The following is a 23,865-nucleotide window of genomic DNA, read 5'->3' as shown; positions in this document are numbered from 1 at the left end:
ATCATATTGGTGATGGTAGTATTAATATTTTATTACTCTGAAATTATTATTCATGTGCAATAAAACAAAGAAATAATTATGAGATATTCAGATTCTATCATCTCCCGAGTCTTGAGAATCATTATTCTTTGTGTGGAAGAAAGAAGACACAGCTGTAACATAAAAGTGGTTATGTGCAAACCCCATAGTCTTGAATTCAAATCAGAAATGCCAGTCAGTATATATTCATGTTATGGACATCTGTTCATATCACTTTTTTTTTTTTTTTTTGGCAGAAGTTAAATGCCTTTATTTATTTTTAACACAAATTAACCATATGCTCTAGAAGCCAGGTTGGGTGACAGAGTGAAATAAGATATTTTTTTTTTTTAAAAAGGGGAAAGATTTTATTTATTTTTCTTTAACATCTTTTTATTTTTTTAACATCTTTATTGGAGTGTAATTGCTTTACAATGATGGTGTGTTGAGATCGTATCTTTCAGATGCACAAAATGTCTTCAAATAAATTGTGAGGTCCTGTCCCCCCCGCCTCCCCACCTCCTACCTCCCCCCATCTTGGGGCAAGCCGTTGAGCCTACTTTCTCATTCTGAAAAGAAGGGTTTTAGGCAAGATCTTCATTTCTCTTGTCTTTTTGTGTGCTCAGAGGGCCCCTTAATATCCAGAAGATTTGGACACTCTCTCTATATTTTAGTTATAATTTTAGTGCCTGTTGATTGAGTTCACAGTGATAAAAAGATTCAGTTAAATTTCAGATTCATGTTTATGTTAATCATGCTAGCTTACTTTTAATATTGAAATTTATTTACTCAAACTTTATTTTAATCTTAGCCAGTCCTGACCGTGTACAGAACTCTTTTCTCAGGGTTCCATTTCCACATACCTTCTGTAACTTTCTTTTTACTTTCAGATTTTGTCCTACGCTTTTCCTTTTTTTCCTCTCTCTCCAGGACGAAATTACTTTCTTTTCCCTCAACAAAATGTGTTTCCACTTTATATACCTTTTTTCCTTTCATACAAAGATGTTTTCCTTACCAATTTTAGTTGTCTCAATTACATATATTAACCAGAATTCTAATCTTTTGAAAACCTTAATTTCTAGTGAAAACTAAGACGTAAGCAATTATAAACTGTCTTTCACGTTATTATTCTATAGATTGGCAAAATCACAAATACTGTTTATGATTTCTAAAAAATATGTGCTTTTTTTTATAGAAAAGTTTTCAGTGTGACATCATTTTTATTAATAAACCTAAGTATCTGTAGTTTCTCCGTAAAAGGCAGCCTATGTTGAGTAATGTTTCAGTATCTTATTTTATTTGGGAAGGATCTAGACATTTAATAAATTTCCATCATTTAACTTAGCAAAACTCTGAAGTTTTATGTCACCAAAAATCTGGAGAAACTATTTTTTAAGTAGACCTACCATAAAATGTAATTATTCTTAAAGAATTTACCTAAAAGCTCTTACCCCATTTATATCTATTGAATTACAGTTATGTTTAGATTACCCATGAAAACTTCGTGAGACATTAGACCAAGTCACCATCATTTCAAGATATTTTTCTTGATGAATTTAACAGAGATAATATGACCTATTTAACTTTCAGTAAACCTAGGTGCAATAAAAGTAAGACGTGTCCGTATTAATTAAACCAACAAATTTAAACTTTAAAACTGGATATTAACTTAGTATTGAATATTTCCCAGATCACATCAACTTGAAATTTGGGTTAGTTTTTTATTATATTTAAAAATACTCAATTTGTAAGTGCTTACTTTTAAGTCAATTAAATACAGGTCTTTTATAAAGTTAATTTTGATAATATTATCTGGAGGTATGGACATATCATATGTATAATGTACACACGGACATATAAACAGACATAAATAGAGATAGCTTCATTTCAAAACTTACTCATGAATCAGTTATTACATTATAAACTTACTAGTTTATAAGTAATATTTGGAGTAAGTTAAATTTATTTGCTCAGATGACTAAAGCTTTTCACTATTGTGGAAAAGATTTTTAAGATTTGTGTCTGTCCTTGATAAATCCTGAAGGAGGCTGTGAATTAGATTTGGTGAGGGAGCCTTTCCAGCAGTTTGAGTTTAACAAGGCCTCCCTCTTTTTCCCTTTTTTTTTTTTTTTTTTTTTTGGTGGAGGGAAGGGGGTTCAGTTTCTACCTGATTGAGCTAATCAGGCTCAGTCTCAGGTCCTTGTGGGCTGTACTTACATTTCTGATTTGTAGAGATTTGCAACACAAAGACGGTTGCTTTTAATTCCCCAGAGAACTGGTGTGCCACATAAATGATATTGAAAGATTGATTTGCCCAACTACATTTTCTTTAATTTGCTTTTTTATATCAGTAAGATTTCCAGCTACACTGAAAATCAAGAGTTCTGTGTTCTAGAACTTTAGGGTTCAATCTATCGTGCCTTCCAAACTTTGCACAGGGCATTCAACAAAGGCCCTCAGATTCTGAGTGTACAAATGAAACCCAGAGCAATTTACCCTAGGGGCAAAAAAAAAAAATCTCCATTATTGTTTTTATTAGTCCCTGAATATTAGCTCCCAGTTTTATTTCATATTGTGTGGGCTCAGATAACCTTATTGATTTTCCTTAGTATGTTTAATCAATATTGCCTGAGGGGCAGATTTATATGCCCTATCTTATACCAGGCAAGGGAAGCATTCCCCAGTGAGACCTAATGTTTATCCCATAATATAATTGGCAGAAGAGATGTAACCGTCTTATATAAAGCCCATTCAAATATACCAACTTTTATAAATGTTCATCTCAATTCCATCAACTCTTATATCTTTAATTTTAGCCTCCATTAAGACCCCATCAACTAGGCTTGGTCTTAAAACGAGTCGCAGTATCTACTTAAAAAAAAATGCACAACATGAGTGTTGCGAGTTAAGTTTTATTTGGGGCAAAATGAGGACTGCAGCCCGGGAGACAGCATTTCGTAGAGCTCTGAGAAACTGCTCCAAAGAGGCAGGGCGGGGGGAGGTCAGTATATATGTGATTTTGGTGAAGGGGGAATACATGCAGTCAAGCACGTATGTTCAGTAGAAGGTTGCTGCTAATCTCATGAAGGTTACTCCTAGTCACTTGGAGCAGACATCACCATGAAGGATTTTGGTGCTTTTCTAGACATGAGGAGATACAAGAATTGGGCTCATAAAATCAGCTCCAGAAAATATCTAACTCTCTGAAGACCTGTTCTGCCAGTTTTTCCCAGAGGACAGAGCGCTTCATTTCTGCTCTCCACCCTGAACTCCTTTCAGGGGGTGTTGAAAGTCAGCAGCTGCAGCAGTACATGATTTAATCCTTGTAGAGGTAGTTGGCAAGTGCCAATTTGTTGTTGACCCTAGAAACCTTTCTGTTTATCCCCCGGCCATTTTATCTATTTTTGTGTAAAAGGCTTTGGGGTCCCCAGTTGAGGAGCTGAGCCAACTTGATTAATTGGCCTGTTGCCCCAAGCAATTGCTGGTCAGGTATCTCAGTGTAATTTTCTAGCAGACTTTTTTTTTTGATGTGGACCATTTTTTTTTTTTTTAAGTCTTTATTGAATTTATTACAATATTGCTTCTGTCTTGTGTTTTGTTTTTTTGGCCTTGAGGCATGTGGGATCCTAGCTCCTTGACCAGGGATTGAGCCTGGGATGGAACCCCCACCCCCTGCGTTAGAAGGCAAAGTCTTAACCACTGGACCACCAGGGAAGTCCCCAGCAGCCTTTTAAATACATGTATGTTTTAAACTGGGGTAAATAGAGGAGACTTGTTTGGGGCTCTTTAGTATTGGGGACCAATGGGGGTCCCTTTGGCCATCCAACCTTAGTGTTGTATCAAAACATTTATTTTAATCCCATTAATGTCTGTTTTATTTATCCCATTTCTTAACCATCTAAAGATTTTTATCCTTTCAGGATAGGTTCCTTTAAAATTTCCACCTTGTTGGGAAGACATCTCTAGACTTTCTCCTCAGTTTCTCATTCCCTTGTTAATCAACCTGATGAACAATTAATCTAATGCTTTTATTAGCATCTGTAAGACCCATTGAGGGGAAACTGACCACAGATGCAGCTTCCCAAACTGTTTTTTTGTTGCTGTTTATTTGTTTTAAACTAAGGGAGTCGTTAAGGTTAGCCGTTATATTTTTTTGTATTTGCTTTCTGCTTTGGTCTTTTCATCGGTACCAATAAAACAGCTGTTTATAGTGAGAGCCCTCTAAAAATTTACCAATTTAGAAGTCTCTCCAATTTAAAAGATCCATTGTCTGGCCATTGTCAGAGCTCTCAAAACACGGGGGAAAAAAAAAAAAAAGGCATAAGAAGATCAGGTACAACATTTACATCTCAAAGACCCAGGGAGAGAAATGCAGGTTCCTCCTAGAAGGGCTTTTGTTCCTTTAAGGTCGGAATTCTGAAAAGATGTTTTACCAAGCTGGCTTTTTGTAGCTGCACACACAGCTAGAATGTTTTTAGTTAATTAATTTTGGAATGTTAAAAGAATTAATTGGGGTTCTTTTAACATTCATTTTGGAATGTTAGAATAATCCCAATTTGGCCATTTTTAGGGTGAGATTTCCTTTAATTCCCAACTAAGCCGGTACTTGTGGGAATAAATTCTGTACGTGTATGTTGCAGCAAAAATAGAAATGAAGTTTTTCCTGAGAACAAGGAAAGTAAAGGGCACAGTGAACAGGCTAGAGAAGAAACATAACCTGGCCTGAAAGAGTTAATCACTCCTTGTTTTATTTTAACTGTCACTAATCTGTAGTGTGTGTAACTGGATTGGTACTTCACAAAGCTAACCTGTCACTCTCTGACCCTATGTCAGTTGCATCCTGCCCCTGTCACCCCTGACTCTGTGTGAGTTACATCGTGCGCCTGTCACTCCCTAACTTTATGTAAATTCCCTGTGCTCCCTGGCCGCAAACCACCCCCTGTAGCTTTTGCATTTCAGAAAGAAGGTCAAGCAGGCCAATAAACCAGAGACAGATGGACCCAATTACCAGGCCGCCTGACGCCACGATGACTGTTTTGAAATAATGCAAGGAGAAAAAGAATGCAAGACCTTCACTACTTTGATCCTTATCATATACTACAGGCTGCGAGCCCCGCATATAAAGTCATCTCTGATTCCCCGGTGGTGGTGGAGGGGAGGAGGGGCACAGTTTTTGGAGGCACTAGCCCACTGTGTCCCCTCTTGGCTTAGCCAAGACACAAAGCCACTTTTTTCTCTTTTCTCCTAAATTCTGTCTCCGTATTTCTATTGGGCACTGGCGTACAGAAGCCGAGATTTCAGGAACAAATACATAATAAAATCTTCCCAGTGTCTCTCAACTGTGGTAACCCAGGTACCTCTTCTTGAAACTAAGTTCAAGGAAAGTCTACTCTTCCAACGAGTTTATCCACCACCAAATAAAGCTTAGGATCATCAGCCAGTAATAGGAAATCCAAGACCCAGAAGAGACTTACCTAAATTCGTCTGGAGGCGGCCGGGCACAAGAGGCCTTTGCTGGTACCAAGGCTCCAGATCCTCATAGAGTTCAGGCGAAGGAGAGAAGTCTGCTCTGGGTCCCTTTGTTGTTCACTAAAAGGGTCGACTGAAGAAAAACGCACAACCTAAAAGTTGCAAGTTAAGTTTTATTTGAGGACCTTACTGAAAGTTTTATTTGAGGACCTTACTGAAAGTTTTATTTGAGGACCTTACTGAAAGTTTTATTTGAGGACCTTACTGAAGACTGAAGCGCAGGAGACAGCCTCTCGGAGAGCTCTGAGGAACTGCTCCAAAGAGATAAGGGAACAGCCAGGATATTTAGGAGTTTTTCGCTGAACAACAACAACAACAACAAAACAAAAACAAAAAACAAACCCTGTCGTCAGACATCAAAGACAACTGATAGTCACCAGAAACAGACATCACAAGTTAATGATTTTAGTGCTTTTCCATGTATGGGAAGATACCAGCATCTGGGCTCATTGTAATTATTCCTTAGATACGCATCTGAACGATCTAGGGCCAGTGCCCAGAGCGCACAGTGCGTCCTCTTTTTCTCTAATTTCCCCTGGGTGTGCACCACGGGGGCTCGGTGGAGGGGCGTCGGGGGGTATGGGGATGGTGGCCGCAGTGGCTGATAGCCAGAGCCTGGTTTGCTGGAATGACAGGCAGCACTCCTTGTTTCCTGGGACGGCGGGCAGCATTCCCCGTCCACATCTGTCAGCTTCTTCTTAAGCGTAAATGAGTGTGAGTGTAAACGTCAATGTAAAATGAGTATAAATGGAAAACGTAAACGTAAGTGGCTTTCCGTGGGCCTGAGGCTGGACCATTATACTTGCCCCTGTTTTTCCCTGCCTGGGCAGAGTCGGGGGAGGTGGGGTTGTTTTAGAACGGGGCGGACAGCTGAGACGCACTATAAAACCTCCACCGGCCGTGACCTTGCTGTGGGAGGAGGTGCCTTTTGCCTGCTGGTGCCCTGGGCCTTCCCCATCCTCCCAGCCCCACCTTCTTGTGGGTAAAGGGCTGCAGACCGGGGGTACTCCTGGCATCCTAAGATATATATATCCGAAGACACCCTTCCTTAGAAACCAGGTACTGTTCTTACTTACAGTTTCTGAGTGCTTGTCTCGTGTCTGGTAGTGTCTCTAGGGCAAAACATGCCCAGCTGTCATAGGCTAGGAGGAGGGGTGCAGGACAGTGGTCCCATCTTGGCTCTTGGATGGCTGCAGTAGCCTCTAGGTGGTCTCCCTGCTGTTCCCCCGCCCCCATCCCCAAGTCCGAGTGATCTTTATTTATTTATTTATTTAAAAATTTATTTATTTATTTATTTATTTATTCTTTTTTTTGGCTGTGTTGGGTCTTCGATTCTGTGCGAGGGCTTTCTCTAGTTGCGGCGAGCAGGGGCCACTCTTCATCGCGGTGCGCGGGCCTCTCACCGTCGCGGCCTCTCTTGTTGCGGAGCACAGGCTCCAGACGCGCAGGCTCAGTAATTGTGGCTCACGGGCCCAGTTGCTCCGCGGCACGTGGGATCTTCCCGGACCAGGGCTCGAACCCGTGTCCCCTGCATTGGCAGGCGGATTCTCAACCCCTGCGCCACCAGGGAAGCCCATGAGTGATCGCCTTAAACATAGTTCGATTTTGTTGTTGCGCCGCCCAGAACTTTTTGGTGCTTTCCAGTCTCATTTGGAGCCAAGGCCAAAGTTCCTGCAGTGGCCCGAGGCGCGGGCGCTGCCAGAGCTGACCTGAACCTCTGACTTCCTATCCTACACTCCCCCTCCCTCTGCCTCAGCCGCGCTGGCCTTGCTGTTCCGTAGACTGGCACTTGGACTTGGTGTCAACGCCTCCAGAGAGCCACCCTCAGGTTTCTGCTCAAAGGCCTCATTGGAAAGGCCTCCCCTGACCACTTTTTCGCTTCTGCTTAATTTTTTTCTCTTTTGCACTGTTGACCCTGACGTTTTTCATACATAACCTCATTGATGGCAGGGATGTTTGTACGTTTTTGTTTTGTTCACTCCTGTATCCCCACTGCCTGTCACGTAGTAGAAGTCTAATAAGTATTAGTGAATGAATTTTAATTCAACAGATGAGAAACAGGCTTAGAGAGGCTAAGCAATGCCTCCAAGGTTACTGGCTAGTACATTTAAAGGCTGGAGAAACTCGAATCCCATACGTTTGATGATGGCTGTTAGGTAGCATTTTACGAGCAGCCTTTGGAGGGAACATCACAGTTTCATCGGGGAAACTGCTGATCCAAAGATTAAGAAACTTTGGGATGTAACATATATGTAAGTTGCACTCAGTGTAACTCTTCATTTTTACTCGCAATTTGACTAAATATTTTCTAGAAGTTTCAGTTTTCTGTCACAGATTAAGACAAATTTGGGCAAAATCCTTGCAAATTTTGTCAGAATGCAAAAGGAAAAATGAATAGCAAGGGTTAGGGACGCACCCCCGTACAGTCAGAAATCCATGTATAACTTTTGACTCCTCCAAAACTTAACACAAATTTGTATGTTATATGTCTGTCTACATATATTTTATGCATTCATGGCATACTTAACTTCCTTCATGTTTTTTCAATATTTCTAGGCTACATAGTTTGCAAGTCTTTTCAAATTGTTGCAAATCTTAAAAAAAAATGTCTAATATAGTTATGGAAAAGAAATCCACATATAAGTGGACCTGCACAGTTCAAACCTGTGTTGTTTAAGGTGTTGCCAAATGCAAGTTCAGGTGCCCAACATACAGTGAGGTCAAACAAACTGAAACGTCGGAGTTTGGAGCAGAAGAAGGTTTATTGCAAGGGCCAAGCAAGGAGAACGGGCATTTTGTGCTCAAAAGACAGGAACTCCCTGATGGTTTTCGGATAAGTGTTTTTATAGGCAAAATTTGGGGTGAGGGCTGCAGGGTGTGTGGCTTTCTTCTGATTGGTTGGTGGTGAGGTAACAGGGCAGTGCTCCAGGAATCTAGGGCTCAGCCTGAAGTTACCACGGTCCAGCCAGGTGGGAGGCCTCAGTTCCTGTAGAAGAGCTCAAAGGTATTGTAATATATATCCCTTGAGTGGGAACCAGGACCCCGCCCCAGGGTTGCACTATTGTTTCTTTTTTTTGTTTTTAATAAATTTATTTATTTATTTTGGCTGTGTTGGGTCTTCGTTGCTGCGTGCGGGCTTTCTCTAGTTGTGGCGAGCGGGGGCTACTCTTTGTTTTGGTGCGTGGGCTTCTATTGTGGTGGCTTCTCTTGTTGTGGAGCACAGGTTCTAGGTGCTCAGGCTTCAGTAGTTGTGACCTGGGCTCTAGAGCACAGGCTCAGTAGTTGTGGCGCACGGGCTTAGTTGCTCTGCGGCATGTGGGATCTTCCCGGACCAGGGCTCGAACCCGTGTCCCCTGCATTAGCAGGCGGATTCTCAACCACTGCGCCACCAGGGAAGTCCCTGCACTATTGTTTCTTTACTGCCTTTCCATTGTTTCTGCATTCCTTCACTCTTCTAATTAGTAACTGTTTGAATCTGCCTTTTGGAACTCAGGGAAGGTCTAGGAGGCTGAAGCCTTTTCCTACAAATAAGAAACCAGGGACACAGAAAGGCTTTTGTACCCAGGAGGACCCCACAGGGTCCTGCTGGGTTTCAAAGGGTCAGTTGTATTTACTTTATGTGCACTTGTATCTATTTAAAGGGAGGATTAAGATTAAATTGAAAAAGGGACAGAAAACAGATCTGTGGTTGTCAGGGGCTTGGGGGGAGGGAGAGGGAATTTCTTTGGGATGATGGAAATGGTCTGTGTCTTAATTTTGGTGGTAACATGACTGTATACATATATATATATATATATATATATATTTTTTTTTTTTTAAATAATTATTTGGCTGTGCCAAGTCTTAGTTGCAGCACACAGGATCTTTGTTGCGGCACGTGGGAATCTTTAGTTGCGGCATGCGAACTCTTAGTTGCATCATGTGGGATCTAGTTCCCTGACCAGGGATGGAACCTGGGCCCCCCTACATTGGGAGCGTGGAGTCTTAGCCACTGGACCACCAGGGAAGTCCCATGACTGTATACATCTTCAAAGTCCAAAAACTGTACTTAAGGAGGATAAGTTTGACTGTTTACAACACTGTTTACTGTTGATGTGTTTTTAATAAACATGACAAAAAACAAAGATTAGGCTGAACCATGAGTATAGTTGGCATTATATTGGAAGGAATGTTCCCCCATTTTTTGTTACCTGTACCTTTTTTCCGTAAGTCACTACTTCCCCGTAGATCCCTCACTGGCCTTACGGAGTATCTCCTCTGTGCTGGAAGGAAGGGGATGTGTCGGACGAGTGAGAGGAGGGCTGAAGGGACCTGCGGAGCTTCCAGAGTCAAGTCTTCGCTCCCTACAGGGCATATGTCACCCTTTGATGGCCTTTGCTTACCTTTGCAGCCTCATTTTCTTGACTGCCCCGTCCCCAGAGCTGAACTCTAGTATAACGAACAGCATGCATTTCCCAGCACAATCTCTTTGAATTTAATGGTGTTACTTTCCTTTACTAGGACAACTTTCTTCTCTTTTCTCTGCTTCCCGTACAACTGGTTAGTCTCCTCTCGGAGGCCACTTCTAAATCCGCCTCCCCTCCCGGGCCATGTGCTACTCCATGACGGATGGAACTGGTCTTAATCTCTCAAGTGAATTTGAGGCTGTAGGCAAAGGAATGGGGAAGGACATTCCTGGCCGGAAGAATGTCCTGCCTTGAAACGGGATAATTATTTTTTCTGTGAGCTCCAGCTGTGTTAATATATTGAGTTCTTAGGTGGTGTTCGTTAAGATTTGTCCTTACCTTTTGTAGATTCCAGGCAGAATCTTCTGTGGTGTGTATTTTTGTTCTTTCTAATTTGTACACGTAGTTTACTAATGCTACCAGAACCTAACTTCTCTAAACAGGATGCTTAGTGACTTTTCTCTTGTTAGTGCTTAGAATATCTTTATGAAGCCACTTTGCTTAATACAGGGATGTGACATATTGTGATTTAGTCTTTCATTCAGTGGGAATAATCGAGAACAGGGTATGAAGAGCTCCAAAGGATACAAAGATAATGGATGTTAGGTCCCTGCTTTTACAGCAGCCTGTGTGGGCAGATTTTTAGCTTGCAAATGCAAGTGTGGCTTTCCGAAGTGGCAGGTTTGCAGTAAAGTCTAAAGGAGATACTTTAAAATATCATTCTTTTACTTATAATTTGGGAGATGGCTGAAGGCCAAAAGGGCGCGAGAGGAAAGTTCCTACGCTACGAGCTGGGGCTAGAAGAACATTTTAGTGCTAGTTTGTTTGGTGAGCTGTGATCCAAGTACTGGTCATACACTGTTAGAGAGATCTCTGTGACTCTTAGAGGAAAGCCCTGGAGGGTGGCTGGCAGGGTTATAGTTTATTTCAATTAATTATTTTTCTTTCATTAGCCTCCCTTTGGTGTTTGCAATTCTGAATATAAAGCAGTATGAAATTCACCATGAAAATGTTACGAAAGTTCTGTTATTGTTAGGGAACTGTGGACGGAAACCACCGGCCTTGGCCAAGCAGGATAACCGCTTGCCTGAGTTGTCTCACAGCAGGAGGTCCCGATAAAGAATGAGGTGTTGCCTCCAAAAACTAACTGGGAGAGTCCGGGAGGGGCCAAAAGGAGGAGGGAGGAGACCACACGTCCTGCCAACCTCCCGGAAGCCTCCTCGCTGGACCCCATCTTGGCTGAGAGGTGCACGCGCCCCCAGGGAGGACCCAGAGTCAGAGTGATGGGCCAGAGACAACCCAGGAACTAGCCGCACTCCCATGAAGCCCGAGACTGCGAGCCACGCGGCAGAGCAGTTCCCCTGGGGTCCCTCACCCTGCCGCTCTCCGCCTGGCACCCCGCTCTGATGAAGCCTTTTGCTTTGTCAGCATGTGTGTCTCTTTGGACAATTCATTTCCGAGTGTTAGAGCAGAGCCCACTCTCGGGCCCTGGAAGAAGGGGTCCCCCTTCCTGCAAAAACGTGGTCAAAAATGTTTTGGTAAAATGCGAATTCTGTTTGGGGAATCAGATTTAATTCCTTAGGGGTTCACCTCATTTGTTTTCGCTTGAGGAAAGTGATTGAATTCAATTTAGCAGTTGTTCAGAAGACAGTTCTAAAATAACTGAAGCATTGCCTTTTTTCAGCCATTGTATACTTAATCATTTCATAGATTTGTTATTCTCAACCTGAAATATATAGCACTATCCTGTTTTTGAAATAAAAATAGTACAGTTTTGTGCTGTTTTAAAACTCAGGAATGAATTTATTTGGTAACAGCATATAGCAAGTATATGCATCTTTTTCTTGTCTTCTTTTTTTTTGATGCAGGATGGATACGAGAGTGGGTGGGGTGACCTCACAGTGTTCAAGTATACGTATCTTTTATGGGGTTATGAAATTGGTTGTTTATCAAGTAACCCAAGAATGAGGAAATACATTTTTAAGAAGTAAACAGTCTAGACCTGTGTTGTCCAGTATGGTAACAGTTAGCCACTTGTGGCTATTTAAATTTAAGTGAATAAGTTAAATGACATAAAACATTCACCAGCTACATTTCAAGTGCTGAGTAGCAATAGCCGCATGTGTCCAGGGGACAGCACTATTTTATTTTCCCTGTGCATATTACTATAGAATGTGGAAAGAAGCATAGGTACTTTTCCATCTGACCTCCAGTTATCTTGAACACAAGAGAATCACTTCCTTGGGCCTTATTTATACCATTTTTACACATCAAGAACCAGATTACCATCTATAAAATAAGTGATTTTGTTGTGTAATTTGTGAGAATAAATGGAGTGGGTAAAATTTTTTTTTTGGCTGCACTGCACAGCATGCGGGATCTTAGTTCCCCAACCAGGGCTCGAACCCGAGCCCCCTGCAGTGGAAGCACAGAGTCCTAACCACTGGACTGCCAGGGAATTCCAGGGAGTTGGTAATTTTTAACTTTGTCAAATTATGTATCTCTTGGCTGGTGCTTCCTAATCGCCACTATTTGTAAATATATCCTTAGGACTCAGTCCTTGGCGTTCCTCTCTTAGCTGCAGAGGAGGGGAGGAAAAACTTGTCCTCTACTCTTTTAGGTTCTGTTTTTGGGGGCCTGCAAATTAAACCAACAAAAGACAGATTAACGAGAGAGAAAGGCAGGTTAGATTCAATCATGTGGAAAGGGAGTTCATAGAAAAATGTAACTCAAAGGAGTGGTTAGAATTTGAGCTTAAGTACCATCTTCATAGAAGGAGAGGGGGAGAAGGGCACTTATGGGAACACAAATGACTTTTAGGAAAGATAACTGGGCCTTTAGGAGAATAGATGGGAAATAGATAATTTTTTGACAGGTCTGTTTAGGTGTGGTACAGATTTCTTTTTGTCTCAGGTGGTAAGAGTCAATTTTCCCTGGTTGCTTCCGGGGAGAGGACTTATGACAATTAATTTGCGTGAGGGCGTGCTCTGCTTCTAGGCAGATAAGGGATTTCAGGAACTCAAATGCCTTCAGCTCAAAGTAACTTTTATGCCACAGTGGTGTTTCAACAGCCACTCCCCTCTGATCCAGTTTCAGGGTCTTCATACCACTTCTGTGTATCTCTAGGTCCTCTCCTGTCAGCATCCAACCGTCCGCTGTATCTCTGCTTGAATGTCTCAAAAGCTTATGTCCTAAACCGAGCTTCCTGATCTTGTCCTGAAATCAAAGTGAAGAAAATGTTTCCAGGAGAGAATATTCAGCTTTTGGTGTTGCTGGTGGTTTGACTAAGAATTGATCATTAATACATTCACAATCACTTAATTAACCATACTTCCAAAGGGTGAATTTTATGGTCAGTGAATTACGTTTTAATCAGAAAAGTCATTGGATATGTCACTTTGGCAGTGGTTTTGGTGTGAGGGTGAGGTGGGATGGAAGCCTGATTGGACTGGTTTTAAGAGGGACTAGGAGGGAGAGGGTAACGGACGGACAGGAGCTGTGGGAGCTTTTTTTTTTTTTTTAAAGAAAAAAAAGTGACTCCAAGGGGCTGTTAGAATTTAGGGCTTATATACCATCTTCATAGAAGGAGAGAGGGGAGAAGGGAGAAGAATTACAGAATTTTATAATCAGTAGAGAAGGAAAAATTGACGCAGGGGAGAAAAAGTGAGGGGTGGTGGAAGATCACTGGGTAGGTGTCCTTGCGTAAGCAAGAGGGAATGGAAAGCAGAGCGTAAGTAGAAGGTTGACTTAGGAACTGTGGGAGTCCTAGGGGAGCTGTCCTCTGATAAGTAGAGGGAGTGGGCCGGAGAGATAGATGGATAAAAGATGGGAGAGTTGGGTGGGTGAGAAGACAGCGTCTTGATTCACAGTGCCAAGGTGGGGAGCATGCCTGGCTGAGATAGCAGGGAGGCACGGTCCTTCCAGGAGAGAAGGCCAGGGGGCTGGGGGCCAAGCACAGCGATCTTCTTACGGATTTTGACACTTACCGCACCTGCCAACATCCTAAACCTTACAGTTGTGTATGACAGCGTAAATCCCGTGATGCCTCTTGAAAAGCAGTTCACAGTTAATCAAATGTGGGTCTGTAGCATGTTTCAAAAATCACAGAGCAATACATTATTGACTACCGAAGACCCCCAAGAGGGCTTTGTGGTTTGAGAGTCTTGTTTTTGCTTCTCAGTTTTTAACCAAAGATCTGTCTCTCCCTCGGATGTCTCACAGGCATCTAAACCTTACCGCGTGGGAACAGAGCCCTGGAACGTCTGAGGTCCCCTCTGTCATTACCCAGGCCCATCCCTTTGTCCAAGCATGTCTCACCTGGTTTTCTGCAGGAGCCTGCTGACCGGGCCTTGCTTCCACACTTGCCACACAGCAACCAGAGTGGTGGGGTCTTTTTTGTTTGTCTGTTTTATAGATTTAATTAATTAATTAATTAATTTTTGGCTGCCTTGGGTCTTCGTTGCTGCGCGCCGGCTTTCTCTAGTTGCGGCGAGCGGGGGCTACTCTTTGTTGCGGTGCGCGGGCTTCTCATTGCGGTGGCTTCTCTTGTTGGCGGCGCACGGGCTTCAGTAGTTGTGGCACGTGGGCTCAGTAGCTGTGGCGCACGGGCTTAGTTGCTCCGCGGCATGTGGGATCTTCCCAGACCCGTGTCCCCTGCATTGGCAGGTGGATTTTTAACCACTGCGCCACCAGGGAAGCCCCTAGAGTGGTTTTTTAAAAACACAATTAAGATCGTGAGTCCTTCCTACTTAAAAGGCCTCAGTGGCTTCTCGCTGACTTACAGACCTTCCACGATGGGGTCTCTTCCTCTCTGTGTGGCTGACCTCATCCTTCGTGCCGTGTTCCCCAGATCACTCTGCTGCAATGCTGCGGAGGCCTAGAGTGCCAGACTCTGGTTGTTTCCTTGGCCTGAAGACTTCAGCCACCTGACTCCAACTCTAGGGTCCTGAGCAGCCTGTGGACCTGAATATAGTGTCAACACCAGATGCTTCAGGGTGGAACTGTCAAATCAGAGACAGTGTGAAAACCCGTTGATCGATAGAGGGCTCTTTAAATGCCAGGGATAATTTATGGAAGTTACAATTCACATTTTGAGTTCCTTTCTAACAGTGTTCAAAACTATCCTGTTGCTATTTCTGACTGTTCATAAGTTTTATAGCATTCACCTGACAGTGATCTGAGAAGCTTAACTCCTTGTCAGGATTGTAACATTACGGTAAATAGTTGAAGGAGGTGTATACTTCCGTAGCATGTCCCCATGGCTGTGAGACAAAGTGTCACTCTCCACTTGCTATTATTACCTCTAGGAGAAAAACGTAAGAGGAAGGCCCGGACTCTTGACCTGAGGCTGCTCTGGCTTCTGCCCGCAGATGCAGTATTTACAGCTGCGGACAGGTGTCTGGCTGAGAACTTTAGAACTGACCTCTGTACTTTTATTACCCGTGTGCAGTTTCCATTGTCTTAGGCACTCTGTTTATAGCAGAGTGTCAGATAAAGCGTATGGTAAAGAGTGAAATAGAGAAAAGTGGTATTTGTAATGCAGGTTATCATTCTTTTAATAGATATACTGGACTCTATGAAAGAAGGTTGTTCAGACTTTTCAAAAAAGTAAAAATGCGGCCTCACTAGTTAGAAGGCAACAAGAAGAGAGGAAAGATGACATAGGTAGACCACCAGAAAAGAGATAGCTGGAAAGGGAGAAAGAATCTCATTATTCGGAGCCTCTCGGTCATGCACGGAAGGACTGTTCCAGCTGGTGAAAAGATAATCAGGCCAGTTAACAGGGTAGCCTGGGTTCACGTGTGAGTTGTGAAACCATTTGGTTGCTTCTTTTATCTAAGGAGTTAAAGTCTTTGCAGTGGGTCTAGGACTCAGAAAGTGATCTAGCAGGTGCTCTGGAAGCATGGAAGCAGCAACAAGGTAGGAAGTTGATTTTTGTTACAGGGAAATCTAGATGTGGTCATGCTAATCCGTAGGGAAAAATTAATGTTTACTTGGAGGCAGTTACTTTTCGTGACTCATGTAAACCCAGGATACTGTATTAACTGGAGATTGAGTACTTTGAGGTTAATATGGTGCTGAGACATTGTATTTTTATTTCTTTTTTTATTTTCGGCTGCGTTGGGTCTTAGTTGCTGTGCGCAGGCTTTCTCTAGTTGCGACGAGCAGGGGCTACTCTTCGTTGCGGTGCGCGGGCTTCTCATTGTGGTGGCTTCTCTTGTTGCGGAGCACGGGCTCTAGGCGCATGGGCTTCAGTAGTTATGGCGTGCGGGCTCAGTAGTTGCGGCACACGGGCTTAGTTGCTCCACGGCATGTGGGATCTTCCCAGAGCAGGGCTCGAACTGTGTCCCCTGCGTTGGCAGGTGGATTCTTCACCACTGTGCCACCAGGGAAGCCCCGAGACATTGTATTTTTAAAATTTTGTAATCATTACTGTAAGTTTTTTGTTTCATCTTAGAGTAATATATTGTTCCATCTTGGTGTTAGAAATAAGTTTGTTTTTTGGTATAAGTGCTTCAGCTGAATGGTGTACCTTAGTTATGCCTGCTAATCTCTTGATTTGTGACACATGAATAACTAAGACCCTGTTGTCTTCCTGAGGAAGATTATTAGAATCCTAATGAGGAATCCAGCACCTCCTAGCAGTGTGAATCACAAACTTAAGCCCATCACAGTGAAGGCAAACTCGGTATGCACACACTTCTAAAACTGTGATTGTATTTATAAGCTTTAGCCCTCTATCTTGGATGGATGGATAGATGGATGGGCCTGGATAACCCTTCTTGGGTACTTTAGTTCCAGTTGGTGCCTTTTATTAGCAGAAAATCTCACAAAAATTTTGTATGAATGTCTGTCTTGAGCCAATGACCTATTTACATTCAAGTGGTATGTTATTTGATTCTCTTAATGAGCCTTGGGAGAGGGTTAGAAAGTATCTTCGGTGGCTGAACATCACATGGGGATGGAGGCTGGAGAAACAATTGCTTGTATCAGACTGGCATAGTTTGGCTTTTGAAGGCATGGGGGATGGCTTAAGAAGTTCATAAAGTCAAGATGTAAGGTCTCTAGATTACTTGCACCTTGAGCCTTCTCTTTCACTGCTTTAAGAGAGTAGGATTTTAGCTAATTATTACCATTCATTGTGTTCACAGATTAAAACTAAGCTCTTCTAATTTCCTGGGACCAGTCTCTAAGTGGTTTCCTACTTTTGCAGTTTCCAAAATTGAATAGTGTTTTAAGTGTGATAACAGTAGAGCAGTTTGGGGGTACAGGAACAATTACAGATTATTTTGGTTTGGGGGCAGTTCTACTGTGCTATTCTCAGGCGTGGTTTTCTTGTATGTATCCTGCTTTGGTGTTCCTAGAGCTTCTTCAATCTGTGGCTTGATACCTTCATCAGTTTTGGAAAAGGCTTGGCCAGTATTTCTTCAAATATTGACGCTGTTCCATTTTTCTCTCTCTTCCAGGTCTCCAGTTACATGTATGTCAGACCTTTTTCTCCACATCTCATATGCTTCTTAGCTCCTTTATGCAGTAAAAAAGCCTACTTTTTCAGTCTGGAGGTTTTTTTTTGTTTTTGTTTTCTTTTCCATGGTGATACATGGAATTTTCATACACTCTTCAATCTGTATGTTTTCTACATACCAGCCTACCAGTTCAGTACTTCTTTCCTAATCTGTGTCTAAACTGCTAATAAACTCATCTATTGATTTTTAAAAAAAAAATACAGATTCTGATTCTTTGGTGGTAGTCTGTCTTTTCATTTATTTTCTTAGACATATCACTGAGTTATTTTAACACGGATGTCTGATGACTCCAATCTGCAACATCTGTGGGTCTATTTCTATTTTCTTGTTTCGGAACATTAGGTCTTATTTTCTGGCATGCTTGGTAATTTTTGATTGAAAATTTGGATGATAAGAAGTTTCAGAGTGATTTAAGTTTCTTATAGCAAAGTATGAGTGGGTCACTTTGATTGAGTAAGAAGCTGGTCTATTTCTGGGTTGCCCATATTTCCAGGTCATAGGCCTACTGGGATCTCAAAAACGTCAGGTTTTCAACTGGTAGACTCGCAGCCCCACACTTTGTCTCCCTAACACTGTGAGAGGTTACTTCAATATTTGTTCAGCTTTTGGGCCTCTAGCAGCTTCTTTCTGCCTGGTTTTCCTGAGTTTTGCCCCATGTGTGTGCAGTTTGCCTCGAGGGGAAAGGGCACAGAATGCTGGCGGTGCCTTCATTTTCCCTTCTTTCCAAGAATTTGGCTGCTCAAGTCCTGGCTGCTTTGCTTGCTCTCATCAGAGAGCATTCTTCAAAGAGTTGCATCTTATATCTTGTCTCCTTCCACAGTTGTTCGTAGGAGAATGATTGGTTTGGACCAGCTACTCTACCGCAGCCAGAGAGAAAGTTCTTCATGGGTTATTTTGATTTTTAAAAATTAAAACTAGTTTTATGGAAGTTTCACATTTCAAACCTGTTTCACAAGCTGTTAAGTTCACTTTAAGGTCTTACTCTAAATCCTTTAAAGGGGCCTTTTTAAATTTGTTTAATAAAATATTTTAAACTTCGTTTATAAATTTAATGCTCACTTTTTGTTTTAACTTCTTTAACTGCTTAACCACTGGTTTGATTTTCTCCATCATTTTCGTACATAATTCTAAACCTTCTTAGAATGTAAAATATGTTTGCTCATTAAGGAAATGATTTTGTCATTCCAAAGAAGTTCGGAGTTTATCTTCCTAGTTGATTGAAGGAGCATAGCAAACAGGGATGTAAAGTCTGGAGCTTTTTTAAAATTTTTTTTATGCGATTAATTTTATTGTAAATGTACAGGTTAAATGTTCTATTAGAATTTTGGTAGATATTTTCATAAATGAAGAACCTTTGTCACATGAAGAATCTTTGCCACGTGAGTAATCATTCTTTCATTACATATTACATATCTGTTTTATTAAATATACGTATTAAAGTATGAGTACTAAATCTGACCTTTCCTATACATTCTTCCCATTCAACAGAACGCTTCACTGTAACAGATTACACCCAAGAGCTCTCAAACAGTTCAGTCATTCCTAACTTTACAATCCAGTACTGAACCTAATACACTGAGCTTAACTTGCAAAAATGAGAGGTGGTCTGCGGCCCATGCCCGGCGTCTTACCAAGTCGGCCACCCTGCACAAGGAGTCTGAGAGCTCGTCAAAGATGAGCACGGTCTGGGGCCCCGGCGGCACGGAGCACACGCGGCCCACCAGCTGCTCCGTTTTCCTCAAGGCCTTCTCCTGGGCGACACGCAATCCTTCTGGGGCGCTGAGCTCAGGAACTCCAAACAGGCCCTGAAACCCAAAGAACAGTTCCCACTGATAACTAAAAACATGACCTGGGGGTATTCAATACAAATACTTTCCTCATAAACAAAATCTTGGTTTTCGTTGATGTTTCATATCATGGTGACACCTGTCATCACAGGTATAACTTTCACATTCCCCGCGACATTCCACATATATGACACTAAAAATGTTTTCGAATGCAGTTTTTCTTCAATTTTTAATTGTTTTAGAAAAAACAAAAATAGAATGATACGGGTTCAAAATCCAGCTCTGTCACTACCATAAAATCTAACACACAGAGTGGCAAGGATTAAATGATACACGTTTAAAAAAAACATTTTAACAGTGCCTGGCACACAGAAAGCATTTAACAGGTGTCAGCTGTAACCACTATCAGCTGTGTGACCCTGGTCCAGTTCTCTGTCCTCCTCAGCCTAATTTCTTCATCAGGCATGAAGGGATGACAATACGTGCTGTGTCTCACAGCACGGACACAGGAACGAGGTTAGTAGGTTCTCAGGACCCTGCCCGGCACTGAGTGAGGTCCAGGGCACAGCATCAGGCACTCCACAAAGTATAAAATAGGAACGGTGAGTTGATTTCTGACCACATATATATTTTAGGAAGATTCAATAAACAGGCTAAACCAAGTCATAGGCTGAAACTGGCAGCAAATTTTATACCTTCCAAAAGCATTTCAACACCTTGGTAAAGATAAAAATCACTAATCTAATGGGAAGGAAGGACCATCTTCTTTTTTTTTTTTAAATTAATTAATTAATTTTTTGGGGCTGTGTTGGGTCTTTGTTTCTGTGCGAGGGCTTTCTCTAGTTGCGGCAAGCGGGGGCCACTCTTCATCGCGGTGCACGGGCCTCTCACTATCGCGGCCTGTCCCGTTGCGGAGCACAGGCTCCAGACGCTCAGGTTCAGTAGTTGTGGCTCACGGGCCCAGTTGCTCCACCGCATGTGGGATCTTCCCAGACCAGGGCTCGAACCCACGTCCCCTGCATTGGCAGGCAGGCTCTCAACCACTGCGCCACCAGGGAAGCCCAGGACCATCTTCTTGTACCGGTTCGACCGCACTTGTTATGACGCCCAGGAAGGCAAAAACCACAAACACTTACTGCACATCCACGGCATGCCAGAAGTGTACCATGTACTTTGCATAGGTTCTCTCATGTAAATCACACAATCCTAGAGCACAAACTGTCAATCTCCTTTTTTACGGATAAGGTGACACTTTCAGAGGTTAAGCGAACGTGTCTGTGGTCACTCGCGACCAGTGGGAAAGCCGCAGCCTGAACTTGCTGCAGGCATCCCTAAAGCGCACACGTTCTCCACGCTCGCGGACTGCAGCTGGCGCTGGAAAGTCTTGCCTCCGCAGAAGGGCAGCTCCGAGGACTAGGAGCCCCGCTCTTCCCCATTTTAACCGGCTGCCCAACGCGGGGCCTGACACAGGCGGGACTCACGAATGAGGCGGATTACCAGGGCCAGACCCACTGCGTAGACAGCTTTGCATCAACAGATGCTTCAAGTGTCGATTGCGGGAAATACCAAGAGGTGAAGCGTTCCGGCCTGACAGGGCCCACTGTTTCCGGCGCTCGCCCAACAGGTCCAGGCGGCGGCGCCCCCCGGGCACCAGCTGGTGCTGACCCACCGGCCCCGAGGCCTCCCGGGCGCTGGGCGCCCAGCATCGCGCCGCGAGGGCCCGCGACCCCGCCTGAAGTCTGGAGCTTTATTTATTTATTTATTTATTTTAAACCTCTTTATTGGAGTATAATTGCTTTACAATGGTGTGCTAGTTTCTGCCTTATAACAAAGTGAATTAGCTATACATATGCATATATCCCCATATCTTCTCCCTCTTGCATCTCCCTCCCACCTTCCCTATCCCACCCCTCTAGGTGGTCACAAAGCACCGAGCTGATCTCCCTGTGCTATGCGGCTGCTTCCCACTAGCTATCTATTTTACATTTGGTAGTGTATATATGTCCGTGCCACTCTCTCACTTCGCACCAGCTTACCTTTCCCCCTCCCCATGTCCTCAAGTCCATTCTCTAGTAGGTCTGCATCTTTATTCCCATCTTGCCCAAGTCTGGAGCTTTAAATTCAAATTAATCTCTCTTATCCCTGACTGCCTGGCCAACCCCCTTTTTGTAATAACTGTGTCATAGACTCAAACAAAAACGGGGTGTTGGTGATCATGTGGTCTGTCCCTGATCTTGAGTCGTATCGTAATATACTTTTCAAGTCAGATCTAACTCCTGTTCATCTTTTTCCTGCTTCATGAGTTTTGAGAAATTTTCATACTCTGCCTATTTACTTATTAGATGTTTAATTGACACCTAATTGGAGTGTATGTATTCAGAGTTGTGTCTGCCTCCCTAATATAGGTTTCAAGGTTGTTCTTATTGCTGTGATGTGACCTATTTATTAGAAATGGAGCTATTTATTGCATTGAGGTTTACAATGGATTTGTTTAAAATTTTTAAAAATATATTTCATTGAATCCAATATATGCAAAATATTTTTACTTAAACATGTAATCAATATAAAAATGACCAATGAGGCGTTTTACATTAAAATTTTTTTTGGTGTCTATTTAAAATTTAAATTGAGATATAATTGACACATAACATTATATTAGTTTCAGGCATACAACATAATGACTTAAAATTTGTATATACTGTGAAATGATCACCACAGTACGTCTACTTAATATCCATCACACACCAAAGTCACAAATTTTTTCTTCTTACGATGAGAACTTTTAAGTTCTCTTAGCAACTTTCAAATATACAGTGCGGTATTATTAGCTAGAGTCACCATGCTGCAGATTATATCCTCAGGACTTAACTTATTTTATAACTGGAAGTTTGTACCAAAACCGAATTGTTTTAAGTGTACTCTTAACTACTGTTTACGGTCTCATTTACCTGGACTGTCAGCTTACTGTTGCTTTTCCCTCTACAGAAAGGCAGAAACACTCCAGATGTCTTCCAATAGTTACCAAGTTTCTGTCCCAATGTCAAAAAGAAACACCAATTGCATCCCGGAGACAACCTCCAATGACCTGAAGACGTTTACTGGAGGAGCTGTGTTAAGTTTTCATAACATCTGCTATCGAGTAAAAGTGAAGAGTGGCTTTCTACTTTGTCGGAAAACAGTTGAGAAAGAAATACTAAAGAATGTCAAGTATGTGCATGAACTTTTATTTAAATAGGTTCATTGACGTGCATTGAACTTTGCAGGTTTTGCTTATTGCAGATAAAGGTGTACAAGTCTATACAGATATACGGACACATGCTTTCGTTTCATTTGGCTAAACTAGCAGTGAAACAGTTGGATCACATGTTAGGTATATGTAAATATAAGACAACTATAACTTAGCTTAAGTTATGCTGTTGAAGTCCAAAGTGATAAGAGAATTTAGGATCCAAATTAAGACACCTATTTATATTTTAGAATCCAAGTCAACATAAAACTATGATTTTTATTCTCCTCATCCAGCAACTAATTCATCACATGGTGGTGGAGTGGGCAGTGGAGTGGGGAGAGAAATGAGCATTCAGGTAGAATCTACTGGGTCCCAGGTATCTCTCTGTCATATATTATAGCCTTTAGGGTTTTAATGTTTTTCTGATTTCCAGAGAATTGAGCTGGATTCTACCTCTCTGTGGAGTAGGGAGTGAATCTAGGTTTGCTTAGGTAGCGTGGCCTATGTGTTTTGTTAATTTTTTTGTTTAATAGGGGAAATAATTATTCCTAGACAAAGGAAGCAGCTTTTTTCAGCTTTCCAAGCTTGGAGGAGTGGTTTTATAAGAGCCCTTTGGCCAGGTATGGCTACAAACCTATATGGAATCAGATATTTCTCATATCTTCTGGATGCATTATATGGGACTGTGGTCTTTTCTGTTACTGGCAGCCAGCTGCTTCCAGAGGGCTGGGAAATGACAAATGGGGGAGAAAATTTTTGGATGTGGGTGGGGAAGAAACAATGGGGATCTGAGATTGGGTTGCTGGAAGCCAGGTGCTGTGTAGAATTAGATAGTATTTTCTCCATGCAGTAACACAGACTGTCATGCCTGCTTCCTTGATGCTTTCTTGTGTAAAGAAACCCTGAGTATGAGAATAAGGAGAGGAGTGGTAGATGAAAAGCTTTTATCTTTTGCTACATGCCTAGACTAGAGTCAACTGACCTTTCTGAAAAGCTGACAAGTTTTTTTGTGGAGCATACTAATCAAGAAAAATGCTGGTCACTTCAGATTTTATGCTGATAAGTGGAAGATAACAAACGATTTGAGTATGTGCAGGTTGAATACACTTAAAATATATGCTGCTCGAGGGTACGTTTACCTTGCTTATGTTTTAAAGCTAGTAAATTAGTAACTTGAAACAGTAAGAGTGTCATCTGCTGAAGGCTTCGTAATGTTTTTGTGGTTCAGTGGTGTGCGTTTCAGCAACAGATGAGTTCATCCTTACATGCATTCCTAGGTTCATAAAAACTCAGTCAAATCTTGTAATCCTTTCAAATTTTACAGTTAAAAG

At 42.2% G+C, this 23,865-nt stretch overlaps 1 protein-coding gene and 1 long non-coding RNA gene across 17 annotated transcripts in view; one reads left to right on the top strand and one right to left on the bottom strand.

Annotated features, from left to right (window-relative positions):
* Window positions 1–23,865, bottom strand: part of LOC309660844 — a 398,319-nt gene that overhangs the window by 53,934 nt on the left and 320,520 nt on the right. The gene's annotated exons all lie outside the window — the stretch shown is intronic.
* Window positions 1–23,865, top strand: part of ABCG2 (ATP binding cassette subfamily G member 2 (JR blood group)) — a 156,187-nt gene that overhangs the window by 92,279 nt on the left and 40,043 nt on the right. For all 16 annotated transcript variants that reach the window (XR_014263575.1, XR_014263576.1, XM_082461721.1 and 13 more), the window contains one exon: window positions 22,291–22,512. Coding sequence is in view for 14 of the 16 variants with exons in the window: in XM_082461721.1 (XP_082317847.1) it covers window positions 22,291–22,512 (222 nt within the window). In the remaining 2 variants the exon portion in view is untranslated. The remainder of the gene's footprint in view (window positions 1–22,290; window positions 22,513–23,865) is intronic.

Source organism: Balaenoptera physalus (genome assembly GCF_965194825.1).
Source record: "Balaenoptera physalus genome assembly, chromosome: 5".
Taxonomy (NCBI): domain Eukaryota; kingdom Metazoa; phylum Chordata; class Mammalia; order Artiodactyla; family Balaenopteridae; genus Balaenoptera; species Balaenoptera physalus.
The sequence above is the reverse complement of the archived record's forward strand: the minus strand, read 5'-3'. Positions and strand labels throughout refer to the sequence as shown.